The sequence below is a fragment of the Octopus bimaculoides genome, chromosome 3, assembly GCF_046866305.1.
Source record: "Octopus bimaculoides isolate indiv1 chromosome 3, ASM4686630v1, whole genome shotgun sequence".
NCBI lineage: Eukaryota > Metazoa > Mollusca > Cephalopoda > Octopoda > Octopodidae > Octopus > Octopus bimaculoides.
The window spans coordinates 115,102,987-115,124,635 of NC_142930.1; the positions used below are offsets into that span (position 1 = coordinate 115,102,987).

Consider the following 21,649-nt stretch of genomic DNA (forward strand, 5'->3'; position numbering starts at 1 on the left):
TATCAAAATTTTTACTTGCTATGAAAAGCGATCCACTAATTTTCATTTTCCAGGCAAAATATAAATGTAAATCAAACCAGAATTTTTTTTTGTTTCAGCTGGTGTGTGTGAAGGGGGTGGGTATAACTTAGGTGGAAGGGTACCATCCATGAAATTTTTTATTTAACACTTTGTTTGACCAAAGCATTTTGTAAGTTTGTCTTAAATGTTCATGTCTGTTACCAGGCTTTAAGTTAGCCTTTGTTTCATACATTCTGAATAATGGAAAACTTTCTTTTCATAAGTTACTCTGATGGCAAAAAAATATTGGAAATGTGTGCCATATATGATGCATGAATGAAATGGAAATAAATCTTGTGTATCATATGATACACAAGACAATAGGGCTTTAATGACTGGTGGGAGAAAAGAAGGAAGTTTATCTCAAATCAGAGATGTGACCCTAATGTTTCTTACTGTGAGGACTCAACTAGAAGTTCAATATGGATAATTTTAAACCAGACAACAGGTTAGGTCTACAAGTCAAAACAAGAACTGCTCTTTACATGGGCTTTGGCAGTTTTCACTTACCAAATCTGAATCGCAACAAGTTTTAACCCATTACCTACCAGTGATCTCATATGAGATCACTTAAAAATTACAAATTTCGGAATTATCTGTCAATATTTACACATATCTAACCTTTTTGCTATATCTACTTGGTATATTTCTCTGATATTCAAATGAGATTTGCTAATTTTTCTCCCAATATCTCGCTTATTTCTATTTAAAATGTTATTTTGAAATGTTATTTTGATCATTCCAGCGTATTTCTAAGGCTGTTTTATGCTAGAAATCAAAGTTTCATAGAAAAATTCCAGTTAATAGAATTATGGGAGGTAATGGTTAAATGGAACTAAAAAGTAAAGTGAGCTTATATAAGGTTATCAGTATGGAATGTTATTCCATTAGTTCACATCAGATTTATGAATATATTTGTTTTCTTTTATATTTTTGAAGTTGTTGTAAGAGATGAAGTAGATGGGGTGTGGTGGTTGTAATTCACAAAAACAAGAGTGAAACCAATGTTTACAAAAATAACACAATATACATGAATATGAATTACTTAAATATCTTGTAACATATTTTTGTTTGTATCTGTCTCTAAGAATCAATTATACTTTAACCATTTAGCATTTAAACCAGATATATCTACTGATTTATGTTGAAACCATTCAAATATTCTACTGGTTTATGTCAAAACCATCCAAATCTGGCTTCTCACATCTATCCTACGATGTTATTCTGAAAGTATACAGTCATATCATCAAAATTTCAAAGCTACAAGACAACGCATAATCAATTTTAGAAAATATGAATAAATAAACATTACATCTGACCGACTATGCTAAAGGATTAATTTTGCATTTGTCATTAGCTGTCAGGAGTAAAATTACATTTCAAACAACTGTACAGGACCTATTTGCATTACGATCCAGTTTGACGCAAGATAATTTTTCCACGGACCAGGGGTTACATGCATAAAAGCACAATAAAGTGCATAATATATAATTTAATTATTTCATATATAATACACATATAATGCAAAAACAAACCTGCAAACTGCCACAGTCAATAAAATAGTAATAAACTTTAAAAATTTATTCTTTCTGGACAGGCTGGTACCAAATGATCAACAATGCAATACTGTACATTATTTACAATTGACGGATATTTGTCCTCATCTTGTTTGTTGTTAACACAACATTTCAGCTGATATACCCTCAAGCCTTCATCAGGTGTCTTGGGGAAATTTCGAACCTGGGTTTTCATTCCTAAGGTATTTTTTGATGATGTTGTTGTTATTATCATTATAATTATTATTATTCAGGTCACTGCCTGGAATTGAACCCGGAATCTTGGTGTTAGTAGCCCACGCTCTTAACCACTACGCCATATGCCTGTTAACAACAAACAAGATGAGGACAAATATCCGTCAATTGTAAATAATGTAAATAATGTACATAATTCCTCATCTCTTAAATATAGAACTGTATTAATGCAATACTGGTCTGTGGCTCTTTGGCTGGAGACCCTTGGTATAGGATGTTTGGTTAGGGTTAGGTTAAGGACCAGATGTGTAATGAAGGGAGTGTCATCTATGCAGAATGTTTTATGATAAGCATGTCTTTGCTACTGACTGATAAGTAATGAAAAAGACAAGGATATATCTTAGCATTGTCATTACTTACTGGCAATGAAAGAGGGAGATATCATATCTATGTTGAATGTGTTATGTCAGATATGGCATCATTGGTTTCTGTTTGGTGTAGTATTTACTCTATCTTTTATCATTATGGGGTTTGATGCAATAAAATATCAGTCAAGTACTTGAGTCAATATAATCGACTAACCCACACCTTCTCCATAAATGTCAAGTCTTGTACTTAAATTTGGAACAATTATTATTATTATTATTGTTATTATTCAGTAGTCTTACTTTTATTACATGCTTTCATTGTACTACCGAGTGCAACTCTGTGTCTTGGGTATGTGTTGTGGTTTGTGTTGGTGCTCTTATTTTTATTGTATTGAAAGTGTTTTACATAAGATGTGTGCAATACTTAGTAGTGCTATTTTCTGTATGCCATATACATTTGTAAGTTCTGGTGTTTTGGTTATGTATTTATCTGAATGTTTTTTAAGCATACCTAATACACCTATTATTACAGGGATTGTTTCTGTTTCTAGGCTCCATATTTGGGTTACTTATTATTATTATTATTATTATTATTATTATTATTGCTTTACTTCTCAGAATGTTCAGTCTTGTTTGTCCTGGTAGATTCTGCGAGAGCGCACTGCAACCTGCTATCAGCGGTCTCACAGGGTCTCTTTACACACATTATAAGCTTTGATACTTGGTTGTTAATTATCACGGGAGACATTCAACATCCAAGTACCAATCTCAAAGTCCTAGCTGTCCCCAACAGAGCAGTTTTTTGGGGCTTGCTTTGCTCTCATGTCAATTCCTATTTCTTTGACATATTTCTCAAACTTGGTTGTTAGTGCTCCGAGTGCCCCTACAACGACTGGAATGACAGACACTCTCCTCATAGTCCATGTTCTTGCAATTTCATCTTTTAGTAGTCTGTACTTTTCAATTTTTCTAGTTCTTTGTCATTTATGCATGCATCCCCAGGTATTGCAATACCTATTATCTTGGTTTCCTTTTTTCCTTTATCTACTACAGCAATATCTGGTCTCCAAGCCTTGATTAAGGAGCCACATTGGATTGTAAAATCCCACAGTTCTCAGTGACTCCTTCTGGTTCATGTTTATACTATTTCCATGCTCTGTTCGGGCCGTTTTTTTCACATAGGCTCCAGTGGATGAACTTAGCCACATTATTGTGCCACCTTTTGTAGTGCTTTTGGACAAGCTACACTCACTCAATTTGTGAGATTGTTTTCTAAGGTCATTCACCCTAAAATTCAAATTTTTTGTTTCGTGCCTAAGTGACAGATCATCATCATCATCATCATCATCATCATCCTCCTCCTCCTCCTCATCATCATCATCATCAACATCACCACTACCGTTATTGTCGTCATCGTCAACTTTGCGTTTCAACCTTTCAGGGTCAATTAAATAAGTACCAGTTACGCACTGGGGTTGATATAATCGATTTAATCCGTTTGTCTGTCCTTGTTTGTCCCTTCAGTGTGTAGCCCCTTGTAGGCAGTAAAGAAATAAGAAACATTAGCACACTGGGCAAAATGCTTGGCAGTATTTTTTCTGTCTTTACGTTCTGAGTTAAAATTCTGCCAAGGTCGACTTTGCTTTCCAACCTTTTGGGTTGTACCAGTTGCATACTAGGATCGATCTTATTGACTGCCCCCTCCTTTCCAAAAATTTCAGGCCGTGTGCCTAGAGTAAGAAAGAATATTTAGGCAGCGAGCTGGCAGAAATGTTAGCATGCTGGGTGAAATGCTTAGCGGTATTTTGTCTGTCTTTATGTTCTGAGTTCAAATTCCACCGAGGTCGACTTTGCCTTTCATCCTTTCGGGGTCGATAAATTTAGTACCTGTTGCGTACTGGGATCAATCTAATCGACTGGCCTCCTCCCTCAAAATTTCAGGCCTTATGTCCAGAGAAGAAAAGATTATTTGAGCATTGTAAGGCAGCAAGCTGGCAGAATCATTAGCATGCCAGGCAAAACACTTAGCAGTATTTCTTCTAATGCTATGTTCTGGGTTCAAATTCCACCGAGGTCAAATTCGCCTTTCATCCTTTTGGAGTCAATTCAATAAGTACCAATCACACACTGGAGTTGATGTAATTGACCTAATCCCTTCCCCCAAATTTCAGACCTTGTGCCTATAGCAGAAAGGATTATTTGAACATTGTAAATAACTGTTACCTTTGTAAAAGCAGTGTTCTTCATTTCCAATTTCCCATGAACGCATGTCCAGCCATGGGAAAGTATTTCCTTGCTTTGAAACAAATGATGGTTGGTAACAGGAACAGGAAGGGCATCTGACCTTAGAAAATCTTCATCAAATTCCATCTGTCCCATCTAAACTTAGTAAACTGAATGTTAAAATGATGAAGTGGAGGAGATGGAGACGGAGATGGTTAATAGGTGCGAAGCTTCAGCTATATTTTATAGAAAAAATAAAAACTTGTATGAAAAGAATGAGCGAGTTTTTGTATATGAAAGGGATAAAAACAGGTATGAGAACCAGTTTATAAACTACAGTTTAACAGGAGTTTACTCTCTGCTCCATGACACTTTTAACTATAAAAATATAATACTACTTACAATATAATAGAGTGTAATATAGAGAGATATTTAGCATGAAATTTAATGGCCTCTTCAGTTTATATGCATGTATATATGTATTATATATGCGTATGTACATATGTATCCATGTACATATGTATTCATGTCTGGATGTTAACAAATATGTATATCATCATCATCATCATCATCATCATCACCATCACCACTGCTGCCGCCGCCGCCACCACCACCACCACCACCACCATCATCATCATCACCATCATCGTTGTCATAATCACCATCATCATCATAATTATTTTTATGACTTCTTTCCATGCTAGCATGAGCTGAGTTGGTCGTCATAGCCCTAGTAATTTGTAACTAGGCACCACGACTCTGACAGACAGGTCTTCATACATGTCCCTTAGCTTGGTTTCTACAGCTGGATGCCCTTCCTATCACTCACCACTTTACAGAAACAGAATGTACTGGGTGCATTTTCTCTTCGCACTCAAACTTGAAAGGTTGAACAGTCCTTGACAGTGTAGGACTATAGGGACCACATGACCCAATGCTTTTTCTGTTTATTGCGAAACACTTTTCAGTGTGTTTGAGGTTCATTTTCTGTGACACTACCACTGCAGCAGTTCCCATACTCACCAATCTTTATAGAGGTGGAATGAGAGGGTGGTGTCCCCTAAATCATGTACTGATGCATATATGTATGAATGTTTGAGTACACATATATGTATGTTAACATCATTTTTAAGTTCACATTTTCTTACTTATCATGGGTTGGGTAAGACTTCTCATGATTCTATTCTATTGATAGGTACCCTTCCTGAGTCGTTTTTTTTAATATTTATCTATTTACAATGAAGTTACTTTATTCCATGTCTTTGCACATTGAACTGTCAAACTTCTGAACATATTGCTTATGTGAGATATAAATAAATGTCACTGCTGCCCAAGTGGTGCTGATGTGAAGACTAAGAGAAAACACACACACACATGTGTACATACAAACACATACACAGACACACACCATCATCATCATCATCGTTTAATGTCTGGCTGGCTTCCATGGAGAAAGGTGCAACAGAATCTGGTGACTTTCTCTTTTGTGTTTATCTCTATAGAGATATACTTGCTCAAGGTAACCATGCTGAGAGGTCAAACTTGAACAAAACTACAACACTGTAAATTGAACTTCTCAACCAAAGTGTATATTTATATGAATATAGGTATCATCATCATCATCATCATCATCATCATCATTGGTTTTCTTGTAGTCAGTGTCTTCATCATCATTAACACCATATGTGTGAGTGTGTGTGTATGTATGTATGTATGTATGTATGTATGTATTTATGTATGTATGTATGTATGTATGTATGTATGTATGTGTGTGTGTTTGTCTATGTATGTATGTATGTGTGTGTGTTTGTCTATGTATGTATGTATGTGTGTGTGTATTTATGTATGTATGAAAGTGTGTGTGTATTATGTATGTATGTGTGTATGTATGTGTGTGTATGTATGTGTGCGTATGTATGTATGTATGTGTGTTTGTCTATGTATGTGTGTGTATATGTATGTTTCTCTTTGTTGAAATTCATGGTTTTATTGTTACTTTTATAACTACATGTCACAACTGAATGCAGTGTATGAGTGTGTATATATACACCCACACACACATGTATATATATACTTATATATATATGTATACATGTATGTATGCTTACACACATACTGCCATGACACATAACTATAAAACAGCAATAAAACATGAATATCAGAAATACATACAAAAGTACTTACATGCATGCATATATACCTACATATATACATATACATACAAAAAGTTCATAGGTTTTTATCATGGTTTTATAGCACAAAGAAGGTGAGATGTATGAATGTACCTGCATGTGTGTGTGTGTGTGTGTGTGTGTGTGTGTGCGTGTGCGTGTGAGAGAGAGTGTTTCTTTGAGATTTATTTTTTGTTTGTAGAATTTATAGTGAACAAAATTTGGTCAAATCTTTTGCTTGCCAGGAGGATTCAAGGAATTAATGAGTGAGTTATTGTTCACATATGTGTAGATATATATATGTATATATGTATGTGTATATATGTATGCATATATGTATATATATGTATATATATATATATATATATATATATATATATATATATATATATATATATATATATATATATATATATATATATATATATGTATATATATATATGTATGTATGTATGTATGCCAGTGCCGATGGCACATAAAAAGCACCATTCGAGTGTGGTTGATACCAGTGCTACCTGACTGGCCCCCGTGTCGGTGGCACATAAAAAGCACCCACTACACTCTCAAAGTGGTTGGCATTAGGAAGGGCATCCAGCTGTAGAAACCTTACCAGATCAGATTGGGGCCTGGCGCAACCTCCTTGCTTGCCAGTCCTCAGTCAAACCATCCAACCCATGCCAGCATGGGAAGCAGACATTGAACAATAATGATGATGATGGTGATATATTTATATATACATTTCATTAACAATGTAGCGTGTATGATTTGACTTATGTATATGTGCATATATTTGTTTGTATATTTGTGTATATATATATGTACATATATGTAGATGTTTGTATGTGTATGTATTTATGTATTTATGTATGTATATATGTATGGGCAACTGTCATTGACAGTATAATGTGTAAGTTTTGACATATATATGTGTATATATACATCTGTTTGTATACTTGTGTCTACATACTATAACTGGAATATTTCACATATTCTTACAGTTCTTTTAATGATGTGTAATTTCTTAATTGGTTACATTCCTTCTGGTTTTGTGGAGTTTAAATTCTTAAGATTGGTACTCAGACAGTTAGTTATATTTGTGTGTGTCCATTCATGTACAAACAGATGTATATATATTTGTATGAGTCTAGGACATTTACCCCTACCCATGGACAATAACCACCCCACCCAAGGCCAATTACCCTGAGTACAACTGATGATGATTTAAAACTTCTTAATATATTTGAGAGGGGGTAATTAACCAAAGGGGGTAATAGTCCTACAGGGTAGTTGTTAGCGGGTGCGGAATTGTCCTATGAGAGGGTAATTGCCCTGGGCGGGGTGGGGGGTAATTATCCTGATACGATTTGTACAGATGTATGTATGTATGTTTTGCTGGTTTTATTTTTTTGTATTTTATTTATCACCCATAGAGAAAGAGTTGGTTAGTTTCTATCTGTGCAAAGAAAGAATTTTTCATTGGAATTTAGAAAAAAATCAAGCTGGGTAGTGTTGTTTGTTTGTTTGTTTGTTTGTATGTATGCATGTATGTATTTATGTATGTATGCCTGTATGTATACATGTATGTATGTACGTATGTATGTACATATGTATGTATGCATGTATGTACGTACGTATGTATGTATGTGTGTATGTATGTATATATGTATGTGCATATGTATGTATGCACATACATATATATGTATGTATTATGTATGTATATATGTATGTATGTATATATGTATGCATGTATGTATGCCTGTATGTATGTATGAATGTATGTATGCCTGTATGGATGCATGTATGTATGTACGTATGTATGTACATATGTATGTATGTACGTATGTATGTGTGTATGTACATATGTATGTATGTGCATATGTATGTGCATATGTATGTATGTACGTATGTATCTATGTATGTATATATGTATGCATGTATGTTTGTATGTATGTATGTATGTATATATGTATGTATGTATACTCACCAGCTCACAGTATACAGACACAGATCATGTGTTAGTAGCCTGCTGGAAAAGATGTTTTCCTGGGGCTAAAAAGTAGTAGCATCATCCTGCGTAGGACTACCAAGTTACATTGGCAAATAGGCTTTACTGTTTGGTACAGTTATTACACATTTCCCATTCAGAGATTTAAAATCAGTTGTTTTTCTACTTATGAGATCAGCAACTGTGTGTTGCTTTAAAAGTATATACTTTGAGCAAGGTCGAGTACCTACCATCTCTAGCCAGCGATTGTCCTGTACCAAAAAAGGGAAATCACCCAGAAACCATTGGTCTGCAGGTATTGCTTCAGCTAGTAAAGAGGCAGTAGACTCCCTTGCTTACAATATACAGACACAGAGCATATATCAGTAGCCAGCTGGAAAAGATATTTTTCTGGTGGCAGCAGCAGCGACAGTGGTAACATTGTCCTGTGCAGGACTGTGACATTACGTTGGCAAGTAGACTTTACACCACCTGTCCTCGTCTGTTGTTGTTTTTTCGTATATTCTCCTATATATATATATATATATGTAATTTAAATAATAAGAGTGATAAATTGGATATTAATTTAATTAAGACCAATTTAAAACCAGTGGCCTAGCATAAAGAAAATTCTGAAAATTCAGAAAAATTATATTACATACATGTGAGAAGGGATGACTATTAAGTGGACATCCATTATGCTAGAAATCGACCATCAACGGTCAAACCACAAAAGAAAAGAATGTTCTTGCTTTCTAGAGTAAAGGATGTCCACTTAGTGGTCATCCCTTCTCACATGTATATATATATATATGTGTGTGTGTGTGTGTGTGTGTGTGTCTACATGTATGTACATATGTATGCACATACATATGTGCACATGTACACATTGGCTCAGGCCTCCATGGCATTGCATGTGTGGATGTTATTACAAACTGAACTTTCTGAATGTTTTATATATTTTGCTTGTACCTTTGACAATTTATACCTTTGATCTTCTGAGCAGGCATGTTCTTTCTGGTTTTCTTAATCTCAGCTTCTCAGTATTGATACTAAGGCAGTTAGTGGTTTTGCCAAATGCTCCAATTTCCAAAAATCTATAATCATTATCCAAAATGGAACAACTGTAACTTTCTCATCAGTTCACTGTAGATCATCGATGGCTATGTATCCAGTTAATGAGGTCTCACTGAATGCTATCAGAGGAATAGTCAAAAGAAAAAAAAAAAAAAATTAAGAACTGTTTTATTGCTGAGTGGGTTCTTTGTAAATTTAATTGTTTTTGTAATAGTGTGTGTCTGTGAGTGTGTGTGTGTGTGTGTGTGTGTGTGTGTGTGTGTGTGTGTGTGTGTGTGTGTGTGTTTTATCTTCACTGTAAAAAAAGCTGTTTATGAATATGTATAATCTTACTGTCATAAATATATTTATTTTTACTGAGATTCTTGCAATGGCTCTATGTGGTTGAAAAAAACAAATTTGAAAATATCTTGTGTCTTGAAAGAATGTTATATAGTGTCATCTTTGTTTTGTTCTTTGTTTTTTTTTATTTGCATTAATGTACTTGAAATTTATGCAAATATAACTGGAATTTTATTTTCTCCTAAATTCACTTTTTTTTACTTACATCAAAAGCATTTTTGTTTGTTACATTTATTTTTACTCTAATTCCCTATAATCTTGTGACTATAATATCATCCTGACTCTTCATATTATTCCATAGATATGATAGAATCAGGAATTCATTAAAATCATAACAATACTAATTAATAGCTAATTTTATTTTGCACTGTTTTTGAATATATTTTTCTTTCCTTGATATAGTCTAGCAATTCTCAAGAAGATCAATGCCAGGTACAAACAATATCAGGTAGATATGCCAGCCACAATCAGTTCGGTTCCTATTCAAAGACACCAAATTCTCGTCCTGGCATTTTGAAGACTCCATCCCACTCCATCAGTTCAGTGGACTCTGGCAAAGACAGCATCAAGACAACATCGTTTTCTGATGACATTTCAATTAGAACTATAGCTTCAAAAGTATCATATGAATCCACCGTTTGATATCTATGACAATAGATCTGCTGTCATTTGTGGCTCTGTCTGTTGGAATATGTATGTATGATTGTATGTATACATGTATATAATATGCTGGCATGCATGTATGTACAAATGTATGTATGACTTAATACAACTATAATGTGCAAATTTTATCATTCCCTTTTTGACATGCCTCATTATATATAAGCATTGCGCATGCTTGATAATTTATCTTAATTAATGCTGTTTTTATTATCATTATCATTATTATCATTATTGTTATTTTTTTTTTTATTGCTTGGTCTTAAAGCAATGGCTGTACTCAAGACTCTTCACAGACTCTTCAAGCCGGGGTTAGTTCATGTTAAATATGGTGTGGTTTTAAGTTTGTATGTGTATGTATCTATACACCCATCTCTTTACATATGTGTGTATGTATATATGTGTGTGTGCATGTATGTATGAATGTGTGTGTATGTATGTATGTATGTATACATGCATGTATATATGTATATATATATGTGTGTATATATATGTATATATATATATATATGTATATATATATATATGTATATATATATATATATATATATATATATATATATATATATATATATATATATAGATAGATAGATAGATAGATAGATAGATAGATAGATATGATGATGATGGCGGTATATATATATATTTATTGATCAGACCAACAGATGGCGTTATACACCACTGGTCACAATGTGCTTCCAATTCTGCCTTGATTGCACCATTCTCTTCTGTTTTGATCCAAATTGCTTAACCAAATCGTCTTCCCATTGTCATATCTATATGTGTGTGTGTGTGTGTGTGTGTGTGTCCGTGTCCTCAGGAATTTGAGGTTTCACTGTCCATTGCTCTGAGTTTTACACTTAACTATTATTCAAATGAAGCAATGATGTATCATGATAGAGGTACACTTCTGACACTTGCAAAAAAAGTTAAATCTGCATTATGTACAGAGTACACTGTTCCTCTTTTGTTTCCATACAACGATACACACCATCCTAAAAAAACAGACAGACACATATACTCTTGTATGTATGTATGTATTTATATGTATATACTTCGTTTTTGTATCTGATTTGCGAGATTCTTTTATGTGAATTTGCATGTTGAAATAAATAACAGAGTCAACTTCCATTGATAACGTTGCAAAAGTAACGAAAATTTTGAAAGAAAATAATATATAAATAATAAATGAGTGGAAATTGAACCAGTGAGTGTGTTAGAAAATAAGGCATTAAGACAATATGACTCTCCCCAGACACAACAACAAAAAAAACAATATATATATATACATATATATATATTTATACATACAGTTATTTCACATCTACTAATATGCATTTGAATTCACACACACACACACACACACATGCACACCAACCAGTGACATGTGAAAATACTACCTTCAAAACTGAATTTTTTTCTTTTTCTTCTTTTTATCTTGTCTGTGTATACCAAGGAGTGCAATGCTTTTGTTGGGTTCTTTAGACTACGTATCATCTCAAGCTGGCCTTTTACAGATGGTTGGTTTGGTATGTTAGGGAGAAATACACTCATTTAAAAATCTCAGGGAAAACTTTAGTCAGCTTTTGTAATCTGTTTGGGGTGCTGGTTGTACAACCAAAGACCTTCACATGCCAAATTGTTGTTGTACAGGTTCCTTATGTGAGAAAGGGAGTTTCATTTTGGTCTCTCCTGTATACCAAAGTTTCGAATTTCATCTTTAAAATAATCTTCCATGTGTATATAATGACCAGTTGTTCACTTTGGCATTCTTAAGAGTAGAAACTATTGTTTGGCAGCACTCTCATTAGTTATGTTCTCTGAATTTGCTTATTTTCTTATTAATACATACATACATACATACATACATATGTACATACATACATACATACATACATACGTACGTACATACATACATATGTACATACATACATATATACATACGTACGTACATACATATGTACATACATACATACATACATATTCCAAAAATTTAGCACATAAATACATATGCATGCATCTAGACTTAAAAACGCATCCATAAAACAAACATACAAATCTGCGCATACACTAACACCAAATACTGCACACACACACATATGCACAAATACCTAGATGATGTTGATAAAAGTTCCAATGAAGGAGCCTTGAATCTATGTTAGAGTCCGGCTCTTTCTCTAAGGATAAGAAATACAGAAATGAAACTGATTGATAACATACATACATACATACATACATACATAAAACATACACATCTGCACACACATACATAAATTATACAAATCTGCACATACATACACACAAACAAAAAATACCCTGTTGTTGATGTTGAAATTCCGACGAAGGAGCCTTGGATCTAGGTTAGAAACTGAATTTTTCTCTATTTCAAGAAGTCTTGAATTAAATTTAATAATTACATACATACATACATACATACATACATATGTTATCATTTAAATATATTAGCATGTCTAGATATGCAACTACATGCTGGCATGGGTTAGACAGGCTCCAGTCTGATGTGGCATGGTTTTCGATGGCTGGATGCCCTTCCTAACACCAACCACTCCGAGAGTGTAATGGGCGCTTTTACATGCCACCGGCACAGGTGCCATTTGCGTGACACCGGTATTTGCCATGATTGCGATTTTGTTCAGCTTGATGGGTCTTCATCTCAAGCATGACATAATGCCAAAGGTCTTGGTCATTGCCTCCGTGAGGGCCAACACACGAAAGGAACTTGGCCACTTTGCTTCTATGAAGTCCAATGCTTGAAAGAACTCAGCCACCTAGCCTCTGTCAGGCCCAACACTCGAAAGGAACTCAGCTGGCTTGCCAGTCCTCAGTTAAAAACCATCCAACCCATGCTAGCATGGAAAGCAGATGTTAAACGATGATGATGATTTGTGTGTATATATGTGTGTGTGTGTGTGTGTGTATGTATATATGTTTATATATGTATACATATGTAGTTATATATATATATATATATAAATATATGTATGTATATATATATATATGTGTGTGTGTACGTATACATATATATATGTATATATATATATATATATATATATATATATGTATGTATATGTATACACAAACACACACAGACACACACACACACACACACACACACACACACACACACACACACACACACACACACACACATGTACTCATTCAGAGCTTCCATTATTATCATTGCTAAATAGCAAGTGACAGCTATCTTCCCTCTTCAAATTGTTTGTGGTATTGTTAGAAGTCTTCTGTTTGTTCATATCCAGACGTGTGGGAAAGTCTTGTTTTTAATATATTTACAGTAGATGCTCAAAACTATGAATGCACACATACACACATCCCTCGCCATATATATATATATATATATATATATATATATATATACATATACATACCAGTTGTTTATAAATTGTTAAGCAGAAAAGAGGCTGGGTGATCTCAAAAAATGTATGAGACAGCAATATTGGGTTGATGTGGGAGGTTTTATAAATGTTTATGCTTCATGTAACTTTGGGATTTCTTGGGTGTTTCTGAAAGGACTGGCTACAAGAAAAAATTGTAGAAGGTAGGTCACGGTTCACCAGACAAGCTTAATATTCTTATCTGAAAATAACTTGTATGGTGCTTTGATGCAACTCCATCTTTAACGGCATTATATCAAACCAACCGACAGACTGGTTATATTCAGTTAGGAACAATAGGTCTATCAGATTACCTCTAACCTATTTTCCACAATCTTTTTGTGAAACCAAGCTCGTCTGGAACTCTCAAAGTTATGTGATTTGTATATTTTTGAAGGAAAATTCTCACAGTTACTTATTCCGGATGCTGTTTATGTTAGTTAATTTGCTTTAATCTTGCTCTTCAGTTCAGCATTCCTCTAATCATTAATCACTAAGGCTTACACACATGTACACACATTCATACACTCATGTGTGTGCATGTGTGTGTGTGCGTGTGTGCGCGCGTATGTATGTGTTTGTGAAGATGTATACACACTCATGCACCCGCACACAGAAAAACACGTATGTATCTCAAGAAAAGGATCAAAGGTCCTTTCTGAGCCATAGAGTCACAACACTTTGTTTCCAAGATTCTGTAACATATAAATCCTCCTCTTCCTCGATGGGACACTGGTCTATTGCAGGATTACTCAATTTTACATGCTGAGTGGACTGGATATAAAATGAAGAGTTTTGCTGAAGGACACAACACATCACCTAGTCCAGAAATCAAAACCACAATCATGCAATCATTTGTATGAAAAGCCATGACTGGATTCTCCTGCTTGTGTGACATGGTGCAGAGTCCTGTTGCCAGTCATACGCTCTTCTAGCAGCCATTGTCTTGACCCAGGCCAACACTACCTCCTCCAGACACTTGATGTAGGCCTCTGTGTTGAGTCTGAGGCCATATGGGAAGATGAATGGCGACATAATGTCACGATCACTAGTGATCATTCCAAACACCATGATGTTGACTGGATGTTTGATATTTATTACTCTCTGTACATGTCCTCAGATTGACACCCAAAGACTGAAATTGTTCATATTGGAGCAACTGGTGTGAATACCAAGCAGTACAGCATGTCATTCCCAAACTTCTGGCAGAGTGAATTTTTGTTTTTCTCATAGATGGTGTCCAGCTGACCCTACTATACTGTGTAGTCAGCAAAATAAAAAACAAACAATGGCCATGTGCGAAATTAAGAATATAAAAAGGCAACAATTTACCCATCACATCCTGTATATGTATGTATGTATGTATATATATACATATATATATTTATATATATATATATATATATATATATATGGCTGATGACAGTATTGCCTGATTGGCACCCATGCCGGTGGTACGTAAAAAGCACCATTTGAGCATGATCATTGCAAGTGCTGCCTGACTGGCTCGCATGCTAGTGGCACGTAAAAAGCATCCACTACACTGTCAGAGTGGTTGGCATTAGGAAGGGCATCCAGCTGTAGAAACATTGCCAGATTGGATTGGAGCCTGGTGTAGCCTTCTAGCTTGCCAGCTCTCAGTCAAACCGTCCAACCCATGCCAGCATGGAAAATGGACGTTAAACAACAATGACGATGATGATATATATTTATAGATAGATAGATAGATATATTTATAGATAGATAGATAGATAGATAGATAGATAGATAGATACTTGCATACACATATGTATAAATACATGCACACACATGCACGCGTGCACACACACACACAGATACATATATATCAAATTACATAAAAACATGCGAAAAATGTTTATAAGTATTTTACACAAAAGAAAGTGTACTCAGTTCATGATGTAAAGTTTATATTTATTAGGAAATTTATTTATCAGTGTTTTGAGTGATTCGCACTTAGTCAGTGAACTTTGAGATATATGTGTGTATATGTGTCTGTACTTGTGCAGGCATGTGCATATGTATATGCAAATGTGTGTGTATGTGTGTGTATGTGTGAATGTGTAAGGAGTGTATTTGTATTGTAATGAAAAAATTATTATTATTTTTCTTTTGTTTCCACCAAAGTTTTAAATATCATATTTATCCAATCATAAAAATACATCGTTTGTAAATAAGCAATTTTTAAAAAAGTTCCATTTTTGTTTCTTTGCCATCAACTGAAAACAAAAAACAACACAAAAACAAAAACAAATAATAATAATAACAAAAAGATTAAACACTAACATAATTAGTGACTTCCACTTCTATTTCCAGACTGTTTTACATCAGTATTTCCTAATGAAATCCATTTGAAGATATTTTTACAAAATTTTCATAATTTATATTTTATATCAAATGTCTAAAGCATCTGAGATGAACTGTTGTTGATAGGATTATAATTATTCAGCCAATTAACTTCATTGCTTAAAATGTAAGATTTATCATTGTTTGCATCTAATAATGGGGAGAATGATTCATCTGTAGTCATAGCTATTTCTATCCACATTAGCTATAAATAGAGAAAGGTTTATCAATATTTCCATATACATCGGATCCAAATTCATCTCCACACTGGATGTTCTTAGCCCACTTTATCCATCAATTATGAGTACCAGTGCAGGTGTGGCTGTGTGGTAAGTAGCTTGCTTACCAGCCACATGGTTCCAGGTTCAATCTCACTGCAAGGCACCTTGGGCAGGTGTCTTCTGCTATTGCCTCAGTCCGACCAAAGCTTTGTGAGTAAATTTGGTAAACGGAAACTGAAAGAAGCCTGTCATATATATATATATATATGTATATGTACATGTTTGTGTGTCTGTGTTTGTGCCCCCACTATCGCTTGACAACTAATGTTCGTATGTTTACATCCCCATAACATAGCAGTTCGGCAAAGGAGACTGATAGAATAAGTACTAGGCTTACAAAGAATAAGACCTGGGGTCAATTCGTTCGACTAAAGGTGGCACTCCAGCATGGCCACAGTCAAGTGACTGAAACAACTGAAAGAATAAAAGAATATATATATGTATGTATGTATGCATGTATATATATATATACACACACACATATATATAAATAAAACTTCTGAATAGCTCTTGCAGTTTCTACATTGGACAAAGCATCTCTGATGCTTATTTCACCTATATATGTGTGCGTATGTGTTTATGCATGTATATAATGTCATCTACATAATAACCTTAAAATGTGCACAGAAACAATTGTTGCAGCTTGGATATATACATACATACATGTGTGTGTATATATATATATATATATATATATATATATATATATATATATATATATATATATATTTATATATATATATATATATTTATATATATATATATATATATATTTATATATATATATATATATTTATATATATATATATATGTATATATATGTATATATATACATACATACATATATATATATATATATATATATATATATATATACATATATCTCATGATGAAATACCACAAGGTATAGAAAATACGTATTCGTCTTTATATATTTAATCCTTTATATTGAACACTCAATATTTTATCTATTCAATAAGACATATTCCATATATTCAATAAGACATTCAATACTTTATTTCATAGTACCATCCATTTTTTTTAATATTATATATTGTATATTATATTATATATTCTATATTCTATATTCTATATCCCACATTGGTTTTGCAGGAATATAAATAAAACATAAAAAACAGACAGTGTTGGAACTCTTTTAAACAAAATAATATATTCCTCTATACACAATCATACAAAACCCCTTTTTTTGTATTTATTTTTACTCGCATATATATATAGATATATGTATGTATATATATATATATATATATATATATATATATATATATATATATATATATATATATATATATATATATATATGTATATATATATATGTATATATATATATACATACAATGTTAATTCTCTAAATGAAGTATTAACAGTAACTGCACGATAAAGTGTAGTATATTGCCACTTAAGTGTGGCTGACCCCTAGGGGTGGATGTTACTGTTGCTTTTAGCCCCAGGAGGACATCTCCTCCAGCTGGCTTATCGACACACGACTGTGTCCTGTTTGCCAAGGGAGTTATCCCTCTCACCACGACCAGCAGCACGAACGTATCCGGATTTCAGGGTTATTTCCCTTCTTCGGCGTTCGACAGCTGATGACCTTGGTGAGAGAGAAAAACCTGGCAAAATCTTATATCTTCTTTTCCAGTGACATTCTTCACTGATATTGAAAAGGTGAAAACAAGCAATGTTAATTCTCTAAATGAAGTATTAACAGTAACTGCACGATAAAGTGTAGTATATTGCCACTTAAGTGTGGCTGACCCCTAGGGGTGGATGTTACTGTTGCTTTTAGCCCCAGGAGGACATCTCCTCCAGCTGGCTTATCGACACACGACTGTGTCCTGTTTGCCAAGGGAGTTATCCCTCTCACCACGACCAGCAGCACGAACGTATCCGGATTTCAGGGTTATTTCCCTTCTTCGGCGTTCGACAGCTGATGACCTTGGTGAGAGAGAAAAACCTGGCAAAATCTTATATCTTCTTTTCCAGTGACATTCTTCACTGATATTGAAAAGGTGAAAACAAGCAATGTTAATTCTCTAAATGAAGTATTAACAGTAACTGCACGATAAAGTGTAGTATATTGCCACTTAAGTGTGGCTGACCCCTAGGGGTGGATGTTACTGTTGCTTTTAGCCCCAGGAGGACATCTCCTCCAGCTGGCTTATCGACACACGACTGTGTCCTGTTTGCCAAGGGAGTTATCCCTCTCACCACGACCAGCAGCACGAACGTATCCGGATTTCAGGGTTATTTCCCTTCTTCGGCGTTCGACAGCTGATGACCTTGGTGAGAGAGAAAAACCTGGCAAAATCTTATATCTTCTTTTCCAGTGACATTCTTCACTGATATTGAAAAGGTGAAAACAAGCAATGTTAATTCTCTAAATGAAGTATTAACAGTAACTGCACGATAAAGTGTAGTATATTGCCACTTAAGTGTGGTCATCAGCTGTCGAATGCCGAAGAAGGGAAATAACCCTGAAATCCGGATACGTTCGTGCTGCTGGTCGTGGTGAGAGGGATAACTCCCTTGGCAAACAGGACACAGTCGTGTGTCGATAAGCCAGCTGGAGGAGATGTCCTCCTGGGGCTAAAAGCAACAGTAACATCCACCCCTAGGGGTCAGCCACACTTAAGTGGCAATATACTACACTTTATATATACATATATATACATATATACACATATATACACATATATACACATATATATATACATATATACACACTCACAAACACATATATATATAACTAAATACAATATATGCAGAGAGAGAGACACACATAACAGTGGAGTATTACGATATAACTATTATACTTGAATTAAGAACAAAAAGAAAGCAAAACCACACACACACACACACACACACAAACATACAAAAATAAATAAAAGTAATAAACATAAGACTACAGAACAATAATGAATCCTGCAAGATTTCATGTATTAGTTTGGAAAATGTTATAAAAAACAAGTTATTTGCTGGCTGAGTGCTCCTTTTGTTCTCAACTGTTGCACAATAGAAGTGGGTTGAAGATTATTTGAATATTTTAAAGAGTAGGTTTGTGTGAAGAAGAAGAGAGCAAACATATAATAACTTACAAAGAAGTATTGCTTATGTTTAAAGTGTTTCTGACCTGTTTTTTTTTAAGAATATTTGCAGAAAATTTGAAACATCAATTATGTAGTAGGTGTATTTATAGCACACCTTGAATATGCATACATATATATATTAACCATATATTTCTCTGGAGTAAATTCAGTTTAATTAATTAAATTTATTGCCAAACAAAAAATAAATATATAAAAAAAATAATTGACATCTGGCATACATTATAAATATTGAGCAATGTTAATCTTTGGAGATTATCTAAAGTAGCACTCAAGCATTTGCGCTGAGAATATGGCACTATCTTAATTCACAATATTTCATTCAGTAGTATATGTATACATGCATACATACATACATACATACATACATACATACATGGATGGATTGATACATACATACATACACACATGCACACACACACACATATTTGTATGTGTGTGTATACACACATACATACACATGTATGTATACATCTATCTCCCCCCCCCCTCTCTCTCTCTTTCTATATATATATATATATATATATATATATATATATATATATATATATATATTTACATATGCCCTCCCTATATATACATACATACATATATATATATATATATATATATATATATACATACATACTTTAGCATTATTCAATTAGATGTTATTACTAAACTATGCAAACTTGTTTAGTTGTACTTAGAAATGTAATTTGCCTAATTACTTTTATTTATTTATTTTTTTTCATTTAATTATAATTTTAATATTTTCATATAAATTATATCTGGCAGTAGTTTCATTTAGGAATACCTGTCACTAACGTTTTTTTTATATCTGCATAATATAAGCATAAATGTAAATTTTGTAGAGACACCTTCTGCATGAAAAGAATATAGTAAAGCCATTGCGAACAAATTTAATATAATGAATCAAAAAGAAAGTATGCTAAACTGTTATAATGCTCTATTTATTTTATATTTCCCTTTTTGAGTCTGGATTGAGGGATTCTTGCAGACTTTTGTGACTAGTTTGCTTGATTTCGTTTATGTTATGCAAACATGCTAAAAGACCACAATTTAAATACAGCCAATTTCTAATACCTAATCCTTTATGCCAGGGTTTTTAATCATTTTTTTTTTTATCTATGAACCCCTTTGATTATTAATTTATTTTGGTGGATTCCCATAGCTATTTGATGTTTAAAAACTAGTCTTATAGACTCTTATTGTTTTTACACATTAATTTGTAGTAAAAGGTGTACAAACGTGGTTGTTTCAGAGCAAGTGAAAAATTGCTGGTCGGTTGTTAGTTGGAGAATAAACCAGTTGGCATTAATGGTTAAAGGTTCATCTTATGTGCTTCATGCTGGAACAGAAGAGAGTAAGGAATGCACCAGTTACGTAATGCGGTAGCTGTAATAGCTGTAATAGCCATAATAATCCAAGGCTGACTGATAACAGCATACAAATGACATACACATTACTTTTCTACTAATGACAGTTAACACTTATGCAACCACACTTCTAATAAAATACACTGCTGTATATGTTTAAAAAATTAATTTTTAGAATAATCAAGTATTTAACAAAATTTAATGAAATAATATTTTTTACAGTATTGAAATGGTGACTGAATCAAATCTTAGCACAAATTATTTTATGTAAAATTTTGACAGAAGGTTTTAATTTTAATATACTCACGTTAAAATGAGAAATTTTAAATTACAGAATCATTTAACTCAGGCAGGTTGACGTTAAAAACTTTAACTTTTAATCTACAATTGAGAGACATGACAATAAGGAGACATGATATCTTCACAATTCAACACTGAACCG

The 21,649-nt window shown here is 33.6% G+C and overlaps 1 protein-coding gene across 10 annotated transcripts in view; it reads left to right on the plus strand.

Annotated features, from left to right (window-relative positions):
- Positions 1-21,649, plus strand: part of LOC106880479 (sodium-coupled monocarboxylate transporter 1) — a 176,379-nt gene that overhangs the window by 111,776 nt on the left and 42,954 nt on the right. For 3 of the 10 annotated variants that reach the window (XM_052966176.2, XM_014930423.3, XM_089349489.1), the window contains one exon: positions 10,379-10,633. The exons of 6 other annotated variants lie outside the window; for them this stretch is intronic. In XM_052966176.2, coding sequence (XP_052822136.1) covers positions 10,379-10,618 — 240 coding nt within the window. In that variant the 3' untranslated portion in view covers positions 10,619-10,633. Of the gene's footprint in view, positions 1-10,378; positions 10,831-21,649 lie in introns of those variants that run through there. One more of the 10 variants, XM_014930422.3, reaches the window with a different exon arrangement.